Source organism: Mastigoproctus giganteus, chromosome 3, assembly GCF_048544385.1.
Source record: "Mastigoproctus giganteus isolate SK-2022 chromosome 3, ASM4854438v1, whole genome shotgun sequence".
NCBI classification, from domain to species: domain Eukaryota; kingdom Metazoa; phylum Arthropoda; class Arachnida; order Uropygi; family Thelyphonidae; genus Mastigoproctus; species Mastigoproctus giganteus.
In genome coordinates this window covers 233,289,472-233,315,693 of record NC_143577.1, presented here as the reverse complement: position 1 = coordinate 233,315,693, position 26,222 = coordinate 233,289,472, and the positions used below count along the sequence as shown (strand labels likewise).

At 34.6% G+C, this 26,222-nt stretch overlaps 1 protein-coding gene across 1 annotated transcript in view; it reads left to right on the top strand.

The window, feature by feature from the left end:
- The window catches only part of mei-41 (ATR serine/threonine kinase meiotic 41), a 245,650-nt gene that overhangs the window by 26,052 nt on the left and 193,376 nt on the right, over nt 1-26,222 (top strand). Inside the window, exons 7-13 of the mRNA XM_090370340.1 lie at nt 3,455-3,568; nt 5,518-5,712; nt 9,690-9,866; nt 11,221-11,313; nt 17,203-17,360; nt 21,913-22,032; nt 23,640-23,744. Of these exons, the coding sequence (XP_090226466.1) occupies nt 3,455-3,568; nt 5,518-5,712; nt 9,690-9,866; nt 11,221-11,313; nt 17,203-17,360; nt 21,913-22,032; nt 23,640-23,744 (962 nt within the window). The remainder of the gene's footprint in view (nt 1-3,454; nt 3,569-5,517; nt 5,713-9,689; nt 9,867-11,220; nt 11,314-17,202; nt 17,361-21,912; nt 22,033-23,639; nt 23,745-26,222) is intronic.

Sequence of the window (26,222 nt, the reverse complement as noted above, 5' to 3'; positions counted from 1 at the left end):
GACCAAGGGGCGATTTCCACATTTAAGGCGCACTATCTTCGAACCACTTTCGCCCAAGCTATAGCAGCAACAGATGCCGACCTAGAACTATCTTTGCGAGAGTTTTGGAAACAGTACGATACTCGTACTGTTTCCAAACAGCATCAAAAATATTGCAGCCGCATAGGAGGCTGTGACAAAGAAATGCATGAATGGAATCTGGAAAAACTGTGTCCAGCATTTTGTTAATACTATTGATGAATTTGATAGTGAACATGAACTCGAAATGGTTACGGGAAATATTGTAACACTGGCAAATGGACTTTCTTTAGAGATTGAAATGGAAGATGTTGAGGACCTGCTAGAGCAAGAATCTGGAGAACTTACGAATGAAGAACTTATCACTTTGGAAGAAGAAAGAATGGCCGAAGAAGAAAGGATGGAAGAAGAGAAAAATGAAGATGAGGAAGAATCAGAAAGAAAATTCACCACTAGAGGGTTATCTGAAGGTTTTTCTCTACTAAATAAACTTCTTACACATTTTGAGGAAATGGACCCAGAGAAAGTAATACTCTTGATCTGGTTATCAGCAGTGATCATTCATGTATTAAGAATTTGCAGATAAAGGAACCACTAGGTGGCAGTGATCACAGTGTGCTGAAGTGGGATTTACTCAAAGAGGTAACTACCGTCAGGGGTAAAGGAAAGGGTTTTTGCTTCCGTAAAGGGGAGTACAGTGGTCTCAGACAGTTTTTAAATTCTGTACAGTGGGATCGACTGACGATGTTACAAACAGTAAATTCTAAGTGGGAAGCATTCAAGGAATTAATCGTGGAAGCTACTAGACTTTTCATACCGATGAAGAAATATTGTTCAAGGTTTAGGCCTAAATGGTTATCAAATGAACTAATGAGACTCGTGACAGAGAAGAAAAATGCATGGGATGCATATAAATTATCAGGCGACGCAGAAGCCTGTAGCAGATATAAGCTAGTCTGTAATCAGGTCACAAAGGAGGTTCGGCAGGCAAAGGCGGATTACGAGAAATCTTTGGCAAAAGATGCTAAGAAAAACAGCAAGGATTTCTTTACTTATATAAACTCTAAAAGGAAGGGGCTGAATATGATTGGTCCACTTGACATCGATGGTTCGACTGTTGATGATCCTGCTCAGATAGCAAACAAACTGAATGAGTATTTTGCATCTACATTCACACGTGAGGAATCATTACAGTTTGAAAATGGAAGAAGGTTATCAAATTGTAGCAGTGTGCTTAATGATTTTGTAATAACTGAGAGCAAAGTGGAGGAGAAATTGTTGAAGTTAAACATAAGAAAGGCACCTGGGGCGGATGGGATCTATCCAGTTATATTAAAGGAGGCGGCAAAGCAACTAAGCAAACCCTTAGCCATAATTATGAGAGCATCCTTGGATTCAGGGGAGGTTCCCACGGACTGGAGATGTGCAAATGTATCCCCAATTCACAAAGGAGGTTCGAAGGTTGACACGAATAATTACAGACCAGTTAGTTTAACTTCTGTTCCGGGTAAAATTATGGAGTCACTGGTTAAAGATGCATTGCAGGATCATCTAGACAAGACTGCAGCAATAATTCAGACACAGCATGGGTTTGTTAAGGGAAAGTCTTGTCTGACAAATTTGATTGGTTATTATGATGTGGTCACAAAGGAACTGGATGCAAAAAATAATTTTGATATCATATACTTGGATTTCAGGAAAGCTTTTGACACTGTTGCGCATGGAAGACTACTGTACAAATTGGAGCAGAATGGTATTAAGGGTAAGTTGCTACAATGGATAAAAGGATGGTTAAGTGGGAGAAGACAGAGGGTGATAATCAATGGGTGCTGCTCTTCGTGGACTAATGTTATTAGTGGAGTCCCACAGGGTTCGGTGTTGGGTCCACTGTTGTTTTGTATATTTATCAATGATATTCATGAAGGTATATCAGGCTTAATGTCGAAGTTTGCAGATGACACGAAGGTTGGCAGGGTTGTTAATGACAGTAATGGTAGTGTGCTACTGCAACAGGATCTAGATAATTTGGGCAGATGGGCTAAGAAGTGGCAACTGAAGTTTAACCTTGACAAATGCAAAGTACTGCATATGGGTAGAAGTAACCCCAGAGAAACGTACCAACTGTGTGGTACTACACTTAAGGTGGTAGAAAATGAAAAAGACCTGGGAGTAATTGTGCAGTCAGATATGAAGTTTTCTGAGCAATGTAGACAGGCTGCTAGGGCAGGTCATGGGGTTTTGTCAATGATATATAGGAATTTTGCTAGCAGGGAAAAGGAGGTGATTGTCCCTCTGTATAAGGCAATGGTCAGGCCACGCCTTGAATACTGCATACAGGTCTGGAGGCCTCATTTTAGGAAGGATGTAGATTTGCTTGAGCGTGTACAGAGAAGAGCAACACGATTGGTGAGGGGAATGAAGGGATCCTCTTACCAAGAGAGGCTTAAGTTCTGCAAATTGCAGTGGCTGGAGACTAGGCACCTGCGCGGTGATCTGATTGAGGTCTATAAGGCCTTGAATGGGTTGAGCACGCTGAATTCTGATGGGATCCTCCCACTTGTTCAGAATACGAACCTACGGGGACATAAGTTCAAATTAAGAAAGGACAGATGTAGAATAGATGTGCGGAAATTTGCCTTTAGCCAGCGGGTGGTTAATTGCTGGAACAAACTTCCATCTGTCGTTGTGGAAGTTGATAGGTTAAATAAATTTAAGGAGGAACTGGACAGGCATTTGGAGGGTATGGTGTGATTTTTTTTTTTTTTTTTTTTGGCTGATGCTGCATAAGCTCCTACACTTGCTTTCTTGCATCAAGTGCCACTACTACTACTACTACTACTACTACATCAAACGATTTGCAGGGATTGAACGAATGATACAAGATGCTTTTTGGCCATACCGTGAAATTTACGAGCAGAAAAGGAAACAAACGATTCAGACAAAAATCAACATATTTATGAGAAAAACAACTCCCACTACATCAAGTGGCGGCATTGATGACCTGCAGCCAAGCACGAGTGGTCAGTAAAATATTTCTTATCTATTTTCTACATATGTTTTGTTTAGTTCTTTAAGATAAAATATTTTTTAGGTTTTATATAGTATTTGATATCTTTTTCATATTTTTTATTTTTGCAAATAGTAAACCAATTGTGTTGTACACAGTGTCTGATTTACCTAAACTGGTCCGACTACGTCCAGATCGCTTTATGACCGGTCGGTCAGAACCTAACATGGTCGTAAGTCGATGACTACCTGTATTGCTTTTTCAAATCTGTAATATAAATGCACTCCTGGGGAATGTTATTAATTGAATATTTTTTAATTGGATGTATATGTAAATTAAAATATGAATTTGCTGTTATTATCACTATTAGATGAAGTGAATGCTTAAATAACATAAAATAGTTTGATAGCATTATATTTTATTTTATAGTTCTTGACAGAAGCAATGTTGGATTATAATATTCAAGGAAATAAACAACCCCTAAATGTTCTTGCAGATATTGGCCAAGCATTTGGTTTTTCAGATACAAGATCATTTCTTTCAGTAAGTACACGAAATAGACTCTTTTTGTTTTATTTTGAATTATTTGGATGTCTGAATGGAATGATGTAATAGTCATTTGTAATTAGAATGGTTTTTAAAAAGAGTAAATTGGCTAGTTAAATTTTAGATATTAAGATACATGAAATTATGGTAAACAGTTTCAGTTAATAAATGACATGCTATTACTTTTCATATTGTAAAAAAAATATTTTCATATTCTAAAATATAACTATATCCTTATAATATAATCTAATACACCAATGAGCCAAAACATTGACCACCTACCGAATATGATGTTGGTCCTCCACGTGCGGCCAAAACAGCTCGTACGTGGCGAGGAATGGACGCTACAAGATTTCTAAATGTGTCTTGTGATATCTAGTACCAACACATAACCAGCAGATCCTTTAGCTCTTGTAAGGTCCATGGTTTGAGACACCGCAGATCGGAGTTGTTGTTCCAGCACAAACCACAGATGCTCAATGGGATTGATGTCTGGGAAATTTGGAGGCTAGGGCAATACCTGGAAGTCTTTCTCATGTTCTGCGAACCAGTCTCGAACAATCCGGGCGTTGTGGCATGGCGCATTATCCTGCTGAAAGACAGCACTGCCAGAGGGGAAGATCGTTGCCACGAAAGGGTGTACCTGGTCAGCAATGATGTTTAGGTAGGTGGTAGATGTCAGTGTGCCCAGCACATGAATGACTGGATCCAGGGTAGCCCAGCAGAGCATCACCCAAAGCATGACACCACCACTACTGACTTGTTTTCATCCCATGGTGCATCCAGGTGCCATCACTTCCCCAAGTAAATGATGCACATGTACAGGGCCATCCACATGGTACAACAGGAAATGTGATTCATTGGACTAGACGACCTTCTTCCAATCAGTCAAGGTTCAGTTTTGATGCTCGTGTGCCCATTGTAGGCGCTGTCGCCGGTGAACTGTGGTTAGCATGGGTACTTGGAGTGGCCTGCAGCTATGCAGCCCCATTTTCAGTAGGGTTTGATGTACTCTGTGTTGTGACACATTACTCCCGTCACCAGCATTCCAGTTACTGGCGAGTTGCGCCACAGTCACCCTTCTGTTGCCACATACCATCCGGGAGAGCCTTTGCTCACCTCAAGCATCGATGAGCTGTGGTCGTCCAACACCTTGCAGGCGGGTCGTGGGTTTCCCCCCTCTTCGGACCACTTTTGGTAGGTACTAATCACGGCTGACCGTGAGCATCCCACCAGCCATGCCATTTCAGATTTGCTCTGACCCAGTTGTCTGGCCATTACAATTTGGCCTTTATCAAACTTGCTTAAGTCCGCTGCCTTTCCCATCTGAAGAACAAGAGTAACACTGATTAACGGAGCTCAGTATCAGGTGTGTTTTATACCATGTCCCAACCTGTGCCCGCACTGTAGTTCACCTGCAGTTGCTTTGATTTGCATAACGACTCGCTGGTCATAATGTTTTGGCTCATCGGTGTTATATCACAATGCAGATTATTGATTTTTTTCAATAAATTTACTGAAAGTGTGCTAACATAGACAGAACATAAGAGTTTTATGCTTTTTACATCTATTCATCAATGAGAAGATAAGTTGCTCAGAAAAGAGGATCATATTTGCTTATCATAGGATTTAGAATGCTAAAATCTTTTGAACTGTGGAATGAGTTTTGGTAAAGTTAATACTATGTAGATTTTCATAGCAAGTCAATATCAAATTTGATTCATCCTTTAAATTTTTAGTGCTTGTTGAAAGATTTGAAACATTTAAAAGTTTCTTTTAAAAGTTTATCTTGAAAAAATTTTCCTTTTTTGAAACTTTTTTTGAAGAGTAATATATGATTATCATGTAACTATGATAATCATATATTACTCTTTTGTATTAGAGAGCAACTTATATGCACTAATTTTGATGTCAGATTATTGATTACTCCTAATTATTTTATTTAGGGTACACTTCGTTATATTTTACCGTACTTAGTGAGCAAGGCAACTCCCCAGATCTCCTCTTTATTGAAGATACTTGCTAAGCAGATGCATATGAATCGTAGAGAAATGATTATGAATAATTTTAAGTATATCTTTGCATATTTAGTCTGTCATTGCGAAAATGAAGAACTAGGGAAATCCCTTATGTATGTTCAGGTGCGTATTAGTGAATAAAGTTTCATTTTATAACAGTTTAAAAAGTTCTTTAATTTAATGGCATACTGATATGCCTTTTAATTAAAGTAAGTGAGCATAAAATTCTTTTAGTTCTGTAGTTAATACAGTTATATACCCTCTTTTATACAACTTTTAATTAACTTCACTTTTATGTTTATAACTTTGATATTATATATTTGGATCTTAGAAAGGCTTTTGATACTGTTGCACATGGAAGACTGCTGCACAAATTGGAGCAGTGTGGCATTGGAGGCAAATAGATGTCGGATAGATGTGCGGAAATTTGCCTTTGGCCAGTGGGTGGTTGGTTGGTGGAACCGACTTCCATCACTTGTTGTTGAAGTTGATAGCCTAAACAAATTTAAAGCTCAACTGGACAGGTATTTCGAACGAACGGAGGGGTGAAATGGGAGTGGAGTTTTTTTTTTTTTTTTTTTTTGGCTGATGCTGAATAAGCTTGCTTTCTTGCATCATATGCCTCTACTAATGCTAATGCTAATGTTGTTATGTTTGTTGGCATTATAATATACGGAGGGTTGATTCAGCCTTTTGATAACGATTTTTGACAATCCTCTAAAACTATGAAATTCCATGCCGCCATGACTGGTTGTGTTTTATTTGTTTTCCCTGCTCATGGACTATTGCACGTCATCATAATTTCCATTGAAGTAAAGCGCACTGAAAAACTGCCAAGTCAATCTTGTCCCATTTCTGCTGGAAGACTTTCCACAAACCTTCAACAGTTCTGGGGCGGCGGTTTCCAAGAGCTCTTTTCAAAGGTCCGAATGTGCAAAAATCCATGGGTGCGGTATCAGGTGATTTAACAGGTATATCATCAAACGGGATAGAATGAATACCTGTTGCCGCGTCCATTCTCCGCAAAAGAGCGCAGGTGGAATGTGACATGTGGCTGGATGCCTCATCCTGGTACACCCAGACCTTTTTCAGCATCAGAACTGTACAATGTGGGTATTTCATGTTCAAACAACGGCTGTGGAACTTCAGTCTGGTAATACTGAGTTGACTTTCATGTTTTTAGCGATTCTATGCAAGTCTAGTCAAAATTGCCAGTTATAACAAAAACTGGCTACAACCATAAAACCTCGGCCAAAACTTTCCTTGCACTGATGCGCCCATGTTGGAAAGGCCTTGTCACCCTGTGGACGGTAATAAATTTTGTTGCAATCGGAGAGGTATACCCACGCTTTGTCCAATATTGCTACGAATTTCCACCTTTCAGCTGCCAGATATTTTTCATAGAGTTTTCAAGCATTGACCCGCCGTTCTGCAATGTGCCTTGCTCCTAGGTGGTGTACGTGGGCCTTGTGCTTCTTCTCCAGTTGCAAATTTTCTTTGATTATGCGACACATGGTTGATTAGGAGGTTCTCACATGTGATGCTATAGCTCTTTGGGTTTTTGGATTTTCACCGACAACGAGTGACTGCACTTGTTGTACTATCTCCCTCATTTGACTTGGAGCAGGTTGCAGTTTCTTCGATGTTTTCTGTCCATTTGCAGCAGCTTCATGGAATTTTCCTTTGTCATTCAAAACCTTATGGATAGCAAACTTCGATACACTAAATTTTTTCGACTTGCACCTATCAATAATTTTCGCAAAACTGTACCCTTCTTCGGAAAGCATGGTTATGTAACCTTCCAACCCTGGGCCCAATTTCTGAGGCCTGTCAACATTAAAACAGCTTCTACAACTTATGCACCTATTGATAAAGTTTAGGACTGTGCCAGCGCAAAAAAAAAATTTACATTGCTGCCATACGTCACAAGCAGGATTAATGTCAAAATCGTTATCAAAAGGCTGAATCAACCATCCATATTCTAATTGGTTCAAATACCAGTTGGCTTTTTCAGGGACTATGTAATAATTTTCTATATAATGTTAAACAGTGTTATTTTAATAGCTGTTATTCTTCTAGGAGGTTCAAATGGTTTGTTGTACTGAGAAATGTTCTCCAATGATAAAGAATGTATTTATTTTTTTATAATTTCATTTCAGAATGGTGAAAGATGGTGAATGAATAGAAGTGCTATTCATTTGGCATAGTTGAATAGTTAAAGAACTATGGTGAAGATGGAGAATGCTTCATCTGAGAGATCTATGGCATTACAGAATTGTTTTTTGTTTCCTTAGAGTTATCATCGTCATCAGCCATTTTCAGTCCACTGCAGGATGAAGGCCTCTCCAGCAACTTTCCAGTTCCTTCTGTTTTGTGCAATGGCCATCCATTTACTACCCACAAACTCATGAATTTCATCTATCCATCTCTGCTGTTGTCTTCCAGGTTTTCTTCTAGCTTAGAGGTTTTCCAGGTTTTCTTTTTCCTTAGAGTATACGTTACAAAAGAAGTCTCTAAAGCACATAGGTAAATACAAGAAGTATACATTATATTTGTATTCAGTGGGTCATCTGTTGTCAATGGGTTGGTAAGATACATTCTATAAAACATCATTCTTTATACCAACTCTTGCACTTCTACACAACACTACAAAAGTTCCTGGAAGGTATTTCATTAATTCTGTGCTCATGTGGTTTATATCAACCGATGCTTGCTAAATGGGTGGTTTGGACATTAGTGACATGTAGTATGGTCAACGTTCATCACACTTTAACGCTGTTTACTAGTAATTGGACTACTCTAAGGATAGATGTTCTACAGAAGTGTGTTTAATGGTGGATAATGGAATTAGTTTAGGATGCAATAGTACAGCTTTGCTCAAATCCAAAAGTGGAACTTATGCAGCTCTCTCATTGAATTAGTAGTTTTTCTGAATGACTAAAGTAATACCATGATTAAGAATCCAGATTTAACCAAATGCTCCCCTCCCTCTTTATTTTTTCTAAAAATAAATAAGTAAACCTTAAAAAAATTATTTATCCTGTTTAGAAGAAGAGAATGATTAAGTAATTATCCCCTTCTCATCAGTTAATTTTGCTTGTTATTGAATTTCATCACCTTCTAGACCAATTAGAATACTGTTGGTAATCAACTACATTTTCACAATTTGAAATTTTGTTTCTGCTTCTCTCATCTCTCCTACATCCACTTTTGGAACAAGTTTCTTTCACATGTATTTCTACAGAATTATGTTACAAATACTCATATCTATTGCTGATATGAAAAGAGTCCCCTCAACCCATTCATGATGTTAGAATGGAAACCTCAAAAAATAGCTATTATAGCAAAAATAACTGAAGCATTGTAGTTTTCTTTTTTTTTGAGTCATATTGCTATATTGTTCTCATTTATTTTAAGAATAGGATTTTAAATGCATTTTTTAATGTTGGCCTCTTTCCATTTAACCTTATTTATTATTTTCTCTGTACTGAATATTTAATTCTATTATTAAATTATTATTAAATTCTACTAATTCTACATAAACTAAATTTTAAATGTGAAAAGACTTGTCAGATCTTTACAAGTCTGATATGAGCTTCTCAAAACTTGGTAAATGCACTAATTTATTTGTAAGAAATGTTTTCATAATAAATAAACCAAAAACATTAATAGTTAGTTTTAATTAATTATATGTTGTCATATTTACTACTTTTACACTTATTTTCTACACTTGACCATAATTTTAAATTGTAAGCATAGTAAAACATGAAAAACTATAATCAGCATAATTGAAGCTAATTATAGTTTTCATATTTTACTATTTTTACAGTTTTAATGGAATAATTATTACTTATTTAAACAGTTGCGATATTATAAGGATTGTGGTTGTATATCGGCAACTGTTCCTTGCTGATATACAACCACACTAGTTATCAGCAAATGTTTACCATTTCAGTAAAAAATTCTGAGATGATTTTAAACATTTCAGCAGTAAACATGAAAAAAAAAAAAAAAAAAGATTGTCTTGATTTGACTCTTATTAATATGAATACTTTTTAAATACAATGATTTTGGCTAATTCAACCTATATTTCCTTACAGAATGAAACAGACATTGAAATAGGTAGCTTGCTTAGATGTGATTACCAACGTATCCATAATGAATTGCTGTTGCATCTCAGCACCCATTTTGATCAAGTGTTTGCTGGTCTTGCAATGTTAGCAGCTAATGATGAAAATTATCAAGGACCACAGCCTATTCGACTTCATGATGACATGGTAAATTCATAGAACAAAAATTTGTTAGTAAAATTTCCCTGCATTTATAATTATTCATAATTGTAACATTCAAATTGTTATGATCCCACTTCTTTTTTCATAATATATATAAAGTGGATGTGCTTTTCTAGATATGCTCCCATATTGCAGAGAGTATATCTGAAGGGATCCCATCTATAATTATGTAGGTGCCACATGCAGTTTGTATGCTGAATTCTGGTTTTCTGCTTTGTCACTAGCTTTCTGGGTGTACAATTATTCAGATTTGCTGACATTCAGGTGATATCTTGCAGAATTCTGAACAAGCTGTACATGTTTTTTTATCTGCTAGAAAATTATCTAGGGAGAAAAAAATATGTGAGACTTTCCAAATAAAAAGATGGAGAGCTTTGGAAAGTTCTTTTCCCAAACTTAGTTTCTTCTTTTAAGGTAATAATAAAATCTCTCATGAAACTTGGTTGTATTTAGCCACCTAAAGCAGTTTGGAAAACTGTATATTTAATTCTGAAAATGCAGTAGACTCCCAAATATCTGGGTGGATAGGAAATAAATTTTTCTGGCTAATAAAAATCACAAATAATCTGAAAAATGAAAGAAAATAGTTTTACAACTATTTTCTGAAAAAAATGTAAATTTATTTAACCATCATATTTGTATTTATAAAAGCATACTACAGCATAAGAATATTTGACATAAAATTTGAATAGTAAATTTTTTTTAAAAATTTGCTTTTTTCTTTGATTTGCCTTTCTCCAAATGGTGATACATAAATTTGAAAGCATCTTAATCTCAGCAAGAGTGGTATCTCCTTATTGGTCCATATAATCAAATAGAAACTTATTAAAGTTGAATCCTTAACTCCTTTCTCATGTTTATTGATGAGCTGAAGTTTTTGTCGAATAGAAAGGACAGCCATTTTTTTCCATTTTAACGTAATGGATGCACATTGATTATAAAACAAAAAAGAAATAAATGTTAAAATTAACTGAACGAATAATGAAATATAGTTGGAGTGAACTTGCAGGCAGTAAGCAAAAATGGGGATATGGTTTAAAGGTGAGCCAATAAAATCATATAAATTTTATTGGTACTCTTGGGTACCATTAAAAGCAACAAAGATAAGCAATTAAATATAATATTAAAATTCATGCTTAATGACTTTTGAATATTAACACCTTTGTTTCTGCTTGACTTATGAGTTTAATGAACTGAATTCAAAAATCACAGGATTGAATCAATCTGGACTGCCATTTGTACCTAATTAGAAAATTCTAGTTACGTTTGTAGTGCTTTATAAAATTTCATATCCTAAGAGAATTTGTTTTACTATTTGTTGTTTGTTTATTTTTTTTAGGCAAATTTTCTCCAGCCTAGGCTTTTGGGTTTTTTGACTTTTTTTGATTCACAGCTTTTGAATCATAGCATCAGCTTGGATGATAAAAAACTGGTAATTATGTTTAAATTTTTCAGAAAAGAACATTTGTTGATATCAATTAATTTTAAAAAAATACATTTTTAAAAAATTTGAACTGTATGTGATAAATTAAAAAAAGTTCAGTACATTTAATAATGTAAGTAATCATTTTTAGTACATTGAGTCAATTGAAGGTGCTTTAAATGGTCTGTTGTAAATAAAATATAAAGGGATATACATCAGAATGTGTGTACCATTTTTTTCTTATATCTGCACACTTATTATAAATTAGTAATTAATAAACTTTTTTTATTCACACAAAAAATTGTGATTTGCTACATTTATAGCAAACTTAGATCACTCTTCAGCTATACATATAAAATGTAGCTGGCTGTATGCATGAGAAATAAGTAAGTAGACAATTATCATGTTTATTAATAAAGTGACTTTCTTAATAAAGTAACAAAGTCACTTTATTAGGCATTAGGTGGTTTTGACTCTTCATATTTTGCAAGTGTATCATCAGGGCCATATTTATAAATAGGTGCATGAGGTGCTAGCTTCAGGCCTCATGATAGAGTGGCCTCTGTAATAGGAAATTTTTAAAGTGATTTCTTTTTTTAAAGCCCTGATCTAAATTAGGGCCCACTTGTGCCTACCTTGTTTACATTGTAAACAGAGCCAGGTGAAATTTACTGAACGTATGGATGATTTATTTCTCTGAAAGAACAGATTAATTTCCAGAATAAAGGAAAATCACTCTCTCCTAATTCTCTAATAGGGTGTAACAGTAGAACACAGGCTGACCATGGCATATTATCTGCTTCGGGAATATGCCTTAATCTTTTCCACTGGCTGTGAACACAAGAAAGCAATGACCAGTGTGACTTCTCGATATAGTATTTAGGAGAGGTGGTTATAAATGTATTATGAACAGTAAATAGTGGATTGTTAATCCTATAGCTCTTAATTCATGCTTTCTATAGCAGCAGCTCTATTGCCTAAAGGCCAGAGGTGCGAACAATTTGTACCCAGCCTCTCTCGAAATCTGTTTGTTATATGGAAATTTTATTCACTCTGCAGAAACTATTTTAATTGAACCACCCATGGATTTGAGAATCTGTATAAGCTGAGACCTGAAAACTAACATTTAGTTTAATTGTTGATGTGCAAAGTTAAAGTGTGATACGTAGGAGTGCACACACTGAAGTAAATATAGGTACATATCTATCTCTCTCTCTCTGAAAGTAGTGTTGTAGTTTAATAAATTTTGATTCTGTTGTAATAGAAATGTTTCTTTTATCTATTGTGACTATGTCATATGTTTCCTTTATTGAAAGCTTTTTGTTTTTTTCTCGCTCTTAAAATATGAATTGATTCAAGTGTTAATTTTTTATATTGAATCAGGGGCTAACATTTGGTTTGTATGAGCTTGGCACACCCTGGGTTCTGAGCTGAATATCATCATTCTTCTCTTTCTTGGTGGTTCCCTTCTACTTCTGACCCTCTCTCTCAGGGTAACTCAGAAATTTTTTTTGGCTGGTGCAGCATAAGTCCCAAGCTTCCTTGCACTATATAGCTAGTAATAGTTATATTAATTTTAAGCTGTTACTATAATCTCAGTTGAATTAAAAATCTGAAATTGTCAATAAACAATGAATTAAATGAAGCTGTAATTAAAACAATGATATATTAATATTTAAAAAGGCATTAATCATAACAGCAGCAATGCCAAAGAAGAAAATGTTTCAAATATTGAGTATATGTATAATATTATTAATGATGGATTTAGATTGACATTTCCGAATGTTGAAACAATTCTGAAAATATTTCTCACAATGTCTGTGACAAACACAAGCAGGGAACTGTCATTTTTTGTTCTCAAACGAGTAAAAAACTATTTAAGGAGTAATTTAATTCAAGATAAAATGAGTAATTTGTCATTGTTATTTATTGAATCTGAACTAGTAAACAGCATTAATTATGACGATTTAATAGATATTTTTGCCAAGGAAAAAATATTTATGCACATAAATTGTATGAACTCATAATTTAGCTATTGCATTGCTGTTTTATAATGCACCTGCTATTATATACTGCTGACAAACAAGATTTGATATATATTCAAGTTTTTCTTTTGGACTGGTATCCTAATCAGAATCAATCGAAAGGGCAAGCTGGCTTTAGGACAGGATTCTCAACTATGGATCACCTTCACATAATATCAAAGTTAATAGAAAAAACAAATGAATATAAAACACCATTATGCCTGGCATTTGTGGATTATGAAAAGGCATTTGACTCCATACAGCATAAGGCAATGTTTCAGGCGCTGGAAAGACAAGGTGTAGATACACCATATATTATGACTTTGAAGAAAATATATGAGAACGCTACCTCCTTTATTAGACTAGACAAAAACAGTAGCAAATTTAAATTGAGAAAGGATTTTGACGAGGAGACACAATGCCAGGGCAGTGTACATAAAATGAAGTGCGTAAAAACATTTTAACAAAAAATATTAAAAAGACAAGAAAAAGCATAGAACTTATTTATTTATTTATTTTTTTTGAATGAAATATAGGGAGGTAAAGTGGAAATGCTGAAAAGAAACTAGCTGCCAATCCGCTGGTGCATTCTGCTTTATCGAGCCTTCATCTAAATGCTATAAATTTGGTAATTATTGGTGTCCTGTGGCATTCCCTCAGGAGATGGGGTATCACTTACCATCCTATATTCTCTTTTTAATCCAGTTTTCTTCTCTTTGATGATTTTTTCATTATATTTTGATTAATTTCAGACTAGTTTTGTTTTATTTCTAAGTACATTCCGTGGTTTAGATTTCCAGGCAGGATCTAAACTATATCTAAGTTTTGGATTAATTTTTATCTTAAGAGGGCAGGGTTCACACTTTATTAGGCTTTACATAATACAATCTTGCAACCTGTAACATTTTTTTGGGTGCTTTGGTTTGTTTCTTTAGAGTTCATCTGTTAATCCATTCAGGAGTACATCCCTATATCTGTTTTTCTACATGTGTGCTCTGAGGAGTATGTAGATTTGCTTTGAGGTTTAATTTGAACATTATATCCATTGATTTAATTTCTTTGATTTTGGCTTACAAAAGCTTAAATTGAAGAATTTCTCATGGATTCAGAGATCCAGAAGTTGACGAAATTGAATCAAATAATATTATTGAATTAAAACAAAGTAATAATGAGTTTTATTTGCCATTTTTTTTTTTTTTTTTTTATTCTGATGTAATTTTTGACACTAATTGTACTCTAGCTACAGACGTATCATTTAAAAAAAAAAAAAAAATCAGAACTCCAAGAAAAAACTTACTCCACAGAGCCTGCTGCTATTGGAAATTCAAACCCACCTGTATTCACCAGATTCACTTGTGAAAGAATTAAGTAGATCCTCACAGCATAGGTCATGATTTTTGGAATTATTTGGTTAATAATATGGTTTAGGGATGTCTTTTTTTTAACTCATTTAGATCTTTAGACAGCTGTAAGTTTCCTTTATTTCTATCTCCTTCTCTCCTTTCAAATAATATTCTCACTCATTAGCTATTTTTTTTTTTATTTTATTTCATTTTGTCTTTGTTTTATCTATTTTCCAAAGTACATTCTAAAAAATTCATGCTCTTGGAGGATCACCATGTGCAAAAACCTTGCTTTCATCATAAAAAAAACTTGTGTTCGTGCAGTATCATTAGCATTAGCATTAGTAAAGGCATATGATGCAAGAAAGCAAGCTTATGCAGCATCAGCCAGAAAAAGAAAAAAAAAATCTTCCCCTTCACTCCTCCGTTCGTTCAAAATACCTGTCCAGCTGAGCCTTAAATTTATTTAGGCTATCAACTTCCACAACAAGGGATGGAAGTCTGTTCCACCAACCAACTACCCGCTGACTAAAGGCAAATTTCTGCACATCTATCCTACATCTGTCTTTCCTCAATTTGAATTTATTCCCTCTCAGGTGATTATTCTGAGCAAGGGGCAGAATCCCATCTGCATTGAGCATGCTCAAACCATTCAAGGCTTTATACACCTCAATCAGATCACCTTGTAGGTGCCTAGTCTCCAGACACTGTAATTTGCAAAACTTAAGCCTTTCTTTGTAAGAGCAACCCTTTGTTCTCTTCACTAACCTTGTTGCCCTTCTCTGTACTCATTCCAGCAGCTCTACATCCTTCTTGAAATGAGGCCTCCAGACCTGTATACAGTACTCTAGGTGTGGCCTGACCATTGCTTTATACAAGGGAATAATCACCTCCTTATCCCTGCTAGAAAAATTCCTATATATCATCGACAATACACCATGAGCTACTCTTGCAGCCCGTCTGCACTGCTCAGAAAACTTCATATCTGCCTGCACAACCACCCCAGGTCCCTTTCATTCTCTACCTCTGTCAGTGTAGTACCACAGAGTTGATACGTTGCTCTGGGGTTGCTGTTTCCCATATGTAGTACTTTACATTTGTCAATGTTAAACTTCATTTGCCACCTCTCAGCCCATCTGCTCAACCTTTCCAGATCCTGTTGCAGCAGCATAGTGTCAGTAGTGTCCTTGACAACCCTGCCAACCTTCGTATCGTCTGCAAACTTGGACATTAAGCTTGATATACCATCATCAATATCATTTATAAATACAGAGAACAATAAAGGACCCAATACTGAACCCTGAGGGACACCACTAATAACATTAGTCCACGATGAGCAGTGTCCATTGATTACCACTCTCTGTCTTCTCCCCCTCAACCACCCCTTTATCCATAGCAGCAATTTGCCTCCAATGCCACACTGCTCCAATTTGTGCAGCAGTTTTTGATGTGCAACAGTATCAAAAGCCTTTCTAAGATCCAAGTATATAATATCAAAGTTATTCCCTGCATCCAGTTCTTTTGTGACTGCATCATAGTATCCAATCAAATTGGTCAGGCAAGACTTCCCATTAACAAAACCATGCTGTGTCCGAGCTATAACTGAAGTCTTGTCTAGATGATCCTGCAGTGCTTCTTTAACCAGTGCCTCCATTAATTTTCCTGGAACAGAAGTTAAACTCACAGGTCTATAATTACTTGTGTCAGCCTTTGATCCTCCTTTGTGAATTGGGGTCACATTTGCACATCTCCAGTCTATGGGTACCTCCCCTGAGTCCAAAGAAAGATTTATAAATATCATATATAAATATAAATTTTTTTTCCTCTGCATATTCCTCTGCTTTTTTTTTCCTTCATATTCCTCTGCCTAATAGTAAAATTGAGATGGTAGTAAAGTGTTATTTTTGAAATTGGAGTTAAAGTATTTTTACTGGTGGATATGACAGCTGGAATTGCAAACAAGAATTACCATTGACCTTATAAGGCAGTAACATTATGTACTATGTTATACAGTAATGCTGTGTTATTTGGTCAATACCTATTAAACACCACACCACACTGAAAAGGCCAGTGTTTATGGTTTGTTTTTCACACGGCTTGAGTTAAGTCAGTCTCAGGTAAAGGTTACATGGTACAACCCCCTTCCTTTCAAGAAGACTTCGAATACATGCCATTTACAGATATAATGTGCTGAGGCGCTTAGGTGCTTTGGCATATAAACAACAACAACAAAAAATTAGTTTTCAGTGCTTTGGTGCATATAACTTTATACAATTAAATATAAGTACAGAAGTACTTAATATCTAATAGCCACATAGTAATGAATATTACTATGTGGCTATTAGATATTAAGTAGAACAATTCTTATGAGCCAACTGGAGCCATTTCAGCAAATATAAATAAATAAATAAATAATAAATTTGTAAAACAATAAATAAAAGTAAACTTAAATCATTTTTGAAGAATGATTTTGCTTTAATTTTTTGTTATTTTTGTGACTATTGATATATTTTACTAATTATTTAAAATAGGCACTTGAAAGTCTTGTATCTGTTATGAAGTTGATGGGTCAGCGGCATGTTACAACTGTTCGTATGAAACTAATGGCAACATTACGCATAGCTCTTCGATTTACAGATAATGGATTTCCTCAGATATGCTGTAAGGCTTGGAACACTTTTGTACACAAGTAAGTGAATAATCATGCAGTAAATGAATCTTTTTTTTTTTTCCTTTACAGCAGTTGATTTCCCAGCTTACCTTTGAGATCTTCCAAATATGTTTTGGCTGGATGTACTTGATGCTAGCGTATTATTGATTCAATCTTATACATATATATTTTGGACTGCAAAGTGCATGCTAAGTATCTGCAAAAAAGTCTTTAGAAAATTTATCATGGTGGTATTGGAAATCAGACAATTAATTGTGTCCATCAAGCTGATATGTACATGTATTAACTACTGTATTGTTAATATATATGAGGATGTTCAGGTTTTATCCAGATAAACTGGACTTTTAGAATGTGGGGTGTGCATTATTAAGTTAATTTCTCAGTGGCAAGGCATACCATCAGTGCCATTTAGTATTGTAGATGATCCTGAGGAATTGTTCCAGAGTTGTACGGAGAAATTGTTATGAGCTGGCTGGGGAGAGGAGTACATTTTTTACAGGATAGTTTGTGTCTTCTTACAGTGGCTGTGATTAACACAGCATCATGAGATGACCTTGCAGGTAATGCCATATTTTCTCTATAGTCAAAAGTTGTTCTTATGCATACTAGTTTGGTGTAAATGTGTGTGGGCACACCCTTTTTAGGTCTCTAATGGAGCAGCTCAAAAAACATGAAGTGAAAACTGAAGTGTAGGATTGGTTGTGTTGTCAGCTTATAGAAATTATTCGAAACATCCATTTACTGTCAGCTTTTCTTTGTGAAAGAAGGGAATTTCTAGATGGTTTCTATGTGAAAGAAGGAAATTACTGAATGTTTAGGTTAAATTTGAGCCATCCTCATGTAATAATAGTGTAATTTATCATGTAATCTATGTGTAACTTATATTACTTCATCTGTTTAAAGGAATTTCAGTAATAGAATTACAGATTACAGACTGGGATGTGCAAACATAAATCTTTCTGGTCACTCGCCCTTTCCATTCATTTGGAAAAGTCTACATTCGGATTCTATTGATGACTGAGAGGGGGGGGGGCAGTGTAGATTTCTTAAAATAAAGACATTTTTCTTCAGAACTGTAGCTAGTTTGGTGAAGGTATAGGGTCCTCCCATGATACCCCAGGATTTTCATCCTGCATAACACGAAAACTGGCCTGTGAATAAGCAGTTCGATAGACATAAGAGTATATCTTTCTGTTTGGTTGTGTAATAAAATAAAAATAAATTTTTTTTTTATTTTATAGAAATGATCCTATAGATATATTATTTTACATAGAGCTTTTTCTGTTAGGATAATTTGTGAAAATTAGCAGGTATTGGTATTTACGGTTGGCTCACATTTGTTGTACATTTTAACATTCAAAATAAGAAGAAAGAGAGAATGTATTTTGACAAAACATGGAAAAAAACACATCCAGTTTGAGAAAACAATTTAGGTATCTGTTTCTTTGAAGATTGTGATGGGGACTCGGGAGATATATGCATTATAATGTCCATATTACATGATCTGATTAAGCAATATGGATGTACTTCATTTTCAGTGATAAAATTTAAGGTATTTTGCTGAAGTGACAGTGATTTTGGATTTTAAATTCAAAAACATGTGAAGGTAAAAGCCATTAATATCCATCCGAGACTAAAATTGGCAAGCAATTACATCACACTTAAACCTTGCTATTTATGGCACCTTACTTACCCATTGAAGGTCAAATATTTAATCATTCATTGAATCTAAATCTGCTTTTTAGAGTAGTAACTTAACCTGAAATTTGTGTATATGTTGATAGAATGAAATATGTGGATGGAACTCTTTGCAGGTGAAATATGTGGATGGAACTCTTTGCAGGTGAAATATGTGGATGGAACTCTTTGCAGATGAAATATGTGGATGGAACTCTTTGCAGATGAAATATGTGGATGGAACTCTTTGCAGATGAAAATCTGTGTATAGTCACAACTCCCAAATCTGACAATATTGGGATTTGATTCTTGCCAGATCAGGCGCCTCCATAGCCAGGTAAGCAGGAGCAGCAGTGTGTAGCACACGCTTCTTGATTAGACCGGGGTTCGAGCCCATGCCCACCAAATACGGAGGATGCGGAAAGGTCAGGGAATGACCACCGCGTATCACCGGAGCAATATGGCCTTAGTTGCTAATGCTCCTAAAAAAAAAAAAAAAAAACCCAAAATAAAAAAAATAAAATAAAATAACTTGCCAGATCTTGGAATTTTCTGGATTTTTGAATGGTCATATTGTAGTAATAAAAAAAGTTTAGAAAATATTTTGTTTCTGTACTGCAACTTACTGTTCAAGTGAATCCTTTTTTTCAAGAGAAAGGTAATATACAGTGTGTGGAGATGTACAGTAAATATTGTACAGTACAATAAAAGTAACAATATTTGCTCTTCAAAATATGCTATACTGTGTATGTTATAGTTTGGAAAGGGAAATAATTTTTTAGTGTGTACCTGGGATAGCTAGCCCTCCTAAGAAACATCCCACATATGCCCTGTTAGATTGGGAACTGGCCGTTATACTCTCCCTCTAGAGGTATTAATTCCATAGGAGAGTTGTCTGAGGTCATTCATTATCAGCCATTAAAAAAAAGTGTGGATCAGTTGCTCCAGAAGCTTAAAGTTTCATGCAATAATTTTGTCAGAGTCCTAATGTTGAATATCTTTTGACTTACAACCATTTCCACAATACATAATGGCTTGTGTATATCTTTTGGAAGTTACAGTCCTTGAAGCTACTTAACTTTGTTTTAGGCAGTACATGGACAGTTAAAAATGGATGAAAAATAGCTGTGCTGATCTTGTCCACAAAGAACAATCAAAAATTTTTTAAAAAGATTCACTGAACAGTAAATGTGTTTATAAAATTGTTAGCAGTCTAGTCATCATCAATCTGATGCTTCATATATGAATTGTGAAACTCAAACTGGGCAATCTATCATTTGTTATCAATGTTGTTGTTATTTGGGTTTTAGGAGCACTAGCAACTAAGGCCATATTGCTCCGGGGATATGCGGTGGTCATTCCCTGACCTTTCTGCATCCTCCGTATTTGGTGGTCACGGGCTTGAACCCTGGTCTAATCAAGAAGCGTGTGCTATGCACTGCTGCTCCTGCCCACCTGGCTACAGAGGTGCCTTTGTTATCAATGAAATGCTAATTTTGTTTATGAATAAACAATTGACAATTTTATGGCCTAACAAATTACACAGTGAATTAAGACAATTTTATGCCACTGAGGTGATTGCACCTTGCATAATCAGCTTTGATATGCTGCTGCTTTTGCAAATGGCCATAGAATGCTGAGCTAAATTTTCTGATTTTTAGATGGTTTGCCAGATTCGCCCATTTTCCTAAACACAGCTGGAAAATGGGTGGTGCCAGATATGTAGCATAGAATGGTATTGATGAATAGCCATTTTCTTGAGCTGTCAATTATAGCACTCTCTATCTCCGTTTCAGTGGTATGGAGATTGAGAGAAAGGAATGTGTAAGTGATTGCTGTTTCTGTTTGACTCATAATAAAAATGGTTCTACAGGGAATATTTTGGCTTTCTTCAAGTCAAAACATTCTCTATAGAACTATTCATCAGTTCCATTTTATGGTACATATCTAGCATCACCCATTTTCCAGCTGTGTTTAGGAAAATGGACAAATCTGGCAAACCATCTAAAAAAATATTATTTTATTTTTGTTGTTCACTGTATTAAATTAGGATTTGTGAAATTGACCCTTGGATTGCATGTTGTTAAGAACATATGTATAAGTATTTCTTCCTGCATTATAAAAAAATTATATCTTATTCTTTAAGAAAAATTTACAAAAATCATATGTTCTGTGGTTATGATTCTATACCACTTCTTCATTGTGTTGCTGCTGCCTCTGAAACCACTTAAGTGGACTCTTTTTCTTTACTGAGAAGTCAGTTAATGTGGCAATGTATCAGTATCTTTTAGAACTTTATGCGATTCTTCAGCTTGAATATCAATAATCAACTGAACTGTTTCAACAAGATGGAGCTCCTTCACCTGTCCATTCCCTCCTCATTGAAAATTTTCCAGGCCACTGGATCAGAAGTGATTGCTCATATCCTAGTCATCACCCCCACTTGATTTCTTCTTGTGAGGAAGGACATGTTAAGGATGTCATATTCTGTACCGTTGTACCAGACTTAACAGCTTGAAGCTTTTAAGATCAATGCCTTGTATCTTTTTTTTAATTTTGTTTGTTCTAAAAATGGATGCATCCTGTTATCGATATATTGTAACCTCAGGGTATGGTGAGGTCTTGGTATCATAAATGTGAAAGAGCTTATTGAAAATTTTAAACACTTAAATGTATCAAGCGAAGCTATTTTTGATAATTAGAAACATAACTTGGTACACTCTTAAAAAAATACCCTATTACTGACTTAATTAATGCAATGTGCATGTGATTGAGAAATTGGAAAAGTTTTGAAACATTATTTATTCTCTAAGTTCACAAAATGCTTGTTAATTTGTTTTTATTTACCATGGTGAAAAATGTTTTATTTTTTGTCTGTTTTTGCTTCAAACAGTGTTGAACTAACTTCTTTGGGACTGATGCTAAATCAGGTTATGGCAACCTTACTTCCTCTTCTCCAGTTAGACTGTGAAGGTGTAGCCGAAATCCTCCACTTTTTGATTGTGGATAGTCAGTAAGTAGAATATTAAATACTTTGTGTTCTTTTCATTTATTAATTTTGTATCTTATCAGCTGTATTTCTCTACCTTTTTTTCAATAAATTTTTCCTGTTTTACATGAGATGAGAAAAATATGCAGATAATTTTTCATCAAAACATTTAGAAGCTTATAATATTAGCACAAATTGATATTTTGCTTGGAATTTTTTTTTTTTTTTCTAATATTTATTGAAGAAAAGTATTGTGTGATATTATTTTAAAATAAAAATTAACCTGTTAGGAGAGTAGCATGCATCTTTTGTACAAACATATATCGAAATATGCATTTTAGTAAGTATGTAGAAGTATATTTAAAGGAAAAGTTAAAAGCCTATAGAATGGCATTTTTATTATTATTATTTCTATTCTGAGCATTGTAAAACTAAATTATTATTATCATTGTTTCCTTTTTAACCATAATAACCTAAGATAACTTATGGCCACAAATTAAAGTTTCTCATTGTACCTCTTTTCAGTCAAATAAAACTCATTGAAAGATTCTGTAATGCATTTATACATTTAAAAATGTATAAATGTATATACATTTAAAAATGTATTTAACCCTTTAGAGGATATGTGAAAAAAGTCTTAAACAGACACATTTTTCACATTTATATTTTTGGATAAAAAGGCATGAAATAGTTTAAAACAGTGCATTTCATAATATTATGTTCTTTATTCTCACATTGTACTGACTTATAAGAACAAATGATCTTTTTAGTAATAGCAGAAAAAAAAAAAAAAATTGATTTCCTGACTACATCATTTTCAGCACACAGCATCATGGAGTGAGGGAAATCAAAACAGAAACTAAAACCACATCAAATTATACATGTACATAGACATTGCATATGCATGCAATGCAGGCGCCTCCGTAGCCAGGTGGTCAGGAGCAGCAGTGTGTAGCACACGCTTCTTGATTAGACCGGGGTTCGAGCCCGTGACTACCAAATACGGAGGATGCGGAAAGGTCAGGGAATGACCACAGCATATCCCTGGAGCTATATGGCCTTAGTTGCTAATGCTCCTAAAAAAACCAAATAACAACAACAACAGCATGCAATGGATTTTGTCAATGGTAGTATGAGAGTAACTTGTGGAACTCTTCATGTTTTATACAGTTGCAAATAAAATTATCACAAAGCTCAATTTTTCATGGGAGACATGATAATATGATTTCATGTTTTTGATGTCATGAAATAACTTTTTAAAGTTTTTGTGACCATAAATTACAACAGAAAATAACTTTTTTGAAAATCTTAAGTAAGTAGTCACTCAGGCGTTGATGATATTTCAACCATTTTATACCAAACTTCCTACAGTATTTAAAACTTGATTTAAATAGGTATTTTATAGAGAAACATGATTATCTAATGAAAAGAAAACAAAAATAAATTCTCATACTTAAATAAAAAGAAAGGGAATACATAAAAGGAAAGGCAGACTGGTTTAGTATTGGAATATGAAATGAAAATGTTTCTAAATGTTTTTTTTTAGTGATCAGAATACAAGTTTGCTTATTGATTGACAGAAATGTGTAAAATAAATGTCTGCTTTTCCAGTTATTCATGTTATCTTGCAGGTCAAAGCTGCAGGAATTTTTTCACGATCTTTACTTTGTTCCTGAGATACCACAATTGCTTCAGGTGAATGCAGTTTTAAAGAAGTATACAGAAAAGCCTGCAAGGTATTAATTTGTTTAAGGTTTGCAGTGATCCTTTTGTGAGTTTCTTCAACATTGCTAGTTTAAATCATTCAAATTGCCTGATTATTTTAATAGCAGTTTAGTGAAATTTGATCTTTTGCTGTGTCATTTAGTATGAACTTAATCTAATTTAATTAATACCATACTATGAGGTGTGACTAGAGTTTCAGGCATGATCAGACTAAGATGCTATTGTCATTGCCAAAGCTGTCAGTGCATGTTGTATTATGTTAATTTTTTTTACCTATCATTATGGCTTTTGTAAGTTGTGCATTTATTGTCTCTCATAATGTTAAATTAAATTAAAGGGAATTTTGCTTCAAAATGTGAAAATGTTTAAAAAATGTGTAGAACATGTAAACCTGAAATTTCTGGTTAAGTTGAGAAAACTCTCAAAGAAAGTTATGAATTATTACAAGAAGTTTATGGGGTGTTTGCATTGTCAGCGGTATGAGGTTTTAAGTGACACAAATAATTTTCTGAAGAAGAGAAAATGTTCATGATGATTCTTGTCCAGCAATCCAATGACATTGAAAATGTGCATGAATCTGTTCATACCAATTGTAGAAGAACAGTTGGGAATGAATAAAGTGAGTGTTCATCAAATATTAACCATCAATCTTGAAATGCAGGGCTGTCCAAAGATGGTGGTAAAAGTTAAGTTGAATCTTTCACATGATTCCAGCTGTCCTGATTTTGCTTCACTTGGCTTCTTTTCTATTCCCAAATATCAAAATTTTCCCAAAAGGGGCATATTTTTGGTCTTTGAAGGAATAATAAATAAATATCAGTTTATTAGGCACTAATTAACAAGAAATAACACTTTTTGAAATAAGTGACTTGGCCTTGACTGCACATGGGCATATCACAGAATTAATATTGCAAAAATAAATAACACCAAGGTACAAATATTCCAAACTTACATACATAACAAAATTTTAAGCTGGAGATTACATACACTTGTACAACTAATGGAAGAGTACAAAATGAACATAGAAAATAATGTGTAGTTGTGCTTGGACAGGTTATTACTGGAGAATTTTGGCAGCAACACTACAGTGATGTACTTTATCTATTACAAACGAGTGCACATTGATTTCATAATTGTTTATAAGCTTCAGTGTTGGGTAGGAAAAAAATCTAAACAGTTTTGGTTCTGTTTTGTAATGCATATAAAGAGCATCTGGATCTAGTATTTTTTGAGGACACTGATGCCAATTTTATCCCAAATGGATGGAAACAGAAGAATTAAATTGTACATTTTTGCAAAGGTCCAAGAACAATTGATTTGAAAATAGGAATATAATACAGAGCTCTATAATATAATCTGAGCTATACTAGTTTCTAGCTTTAATGTTATCCCATTTTAAAATGTGAAATTCAGAAGATATGAGAAGAGAAAATTGGATTTTTTAGCAGCAGACCAAATGACTGAACTATAAGGCACGACTGGATGCAAGTGAGTTTTTGTATACTTCACTATTGTGGCTTGATTGAAAATATGAATAAGAGTTTAAGGCTCCCAGCACACTCAAAGTATTTAATCTTAGACTTTTGATGGTGAGTTTTGAAAACTAGTTTAGAATTCACATATATACCCTGCTTGTTATGTACTAGAACATTTTAAATTTGAGTGTTGCAAATGGCCAGAGAAAACTGAAGCGGAACAGATTTTGTAGTTAGAGAAATGATTGGACTTGTTAAAATTTAGAGCGAGGATGAAAGAAAGATGGAAGTTGCAGATAGTATCTAAGCATAGATTATCTGTCTACTTTCACAGAATGAGACCATATCATTCAAATCATATGCATAAACAGTTTTGGGATGGTTATTTTGAAGTAGTGGGGAGGATTAAAGAAGAGAAAAGCAGAGCAGATAGTGAATTCCTTGGGTATTCCTGCTGATATGGTTTTAACTGAACTCATTTTCCCAGGATGAAGGATAAGTTTTTCTGTTATATGTGGTGTTTTGAATGAAGGACAGAAGTGGGCCAAAAATGGAGTAGTAATCATGTAGGAAATAAGTGTTTGGGAATTGACAATGTGATAAATAAGAGAAAAATAATATAAAATAGTATGATAAATAAGAGATAAATAATATAAAATAGTATAACTTTCTGTTGAAGAATATAATGGAAGGAAAAATCGAGGGGAAGAGGTGCAGAGGAAGACCTGCAACTAGGTGGAAAGATGGGACCAGTGAACTTCTGGGCATTACACTTTGCGATGCCGCTCATAGAGCACATGATCGATGCAGTTGGAGGAATTTGTTGGTGGCCACAACAGCTCCTCAGGGAGCTATGTGACTGAAAGAAGAAGAAGAAGATGATAAATAAGAGATAAATAATATAAAATATATGATAACTAAGAGATTACTCTAGTAACTAAATCATTTCATGCCAGCTTTCCTCTGTTGAGCTTTTGCAGTAGAAAATTCTGAATGGTATCAATTTTTTAAATA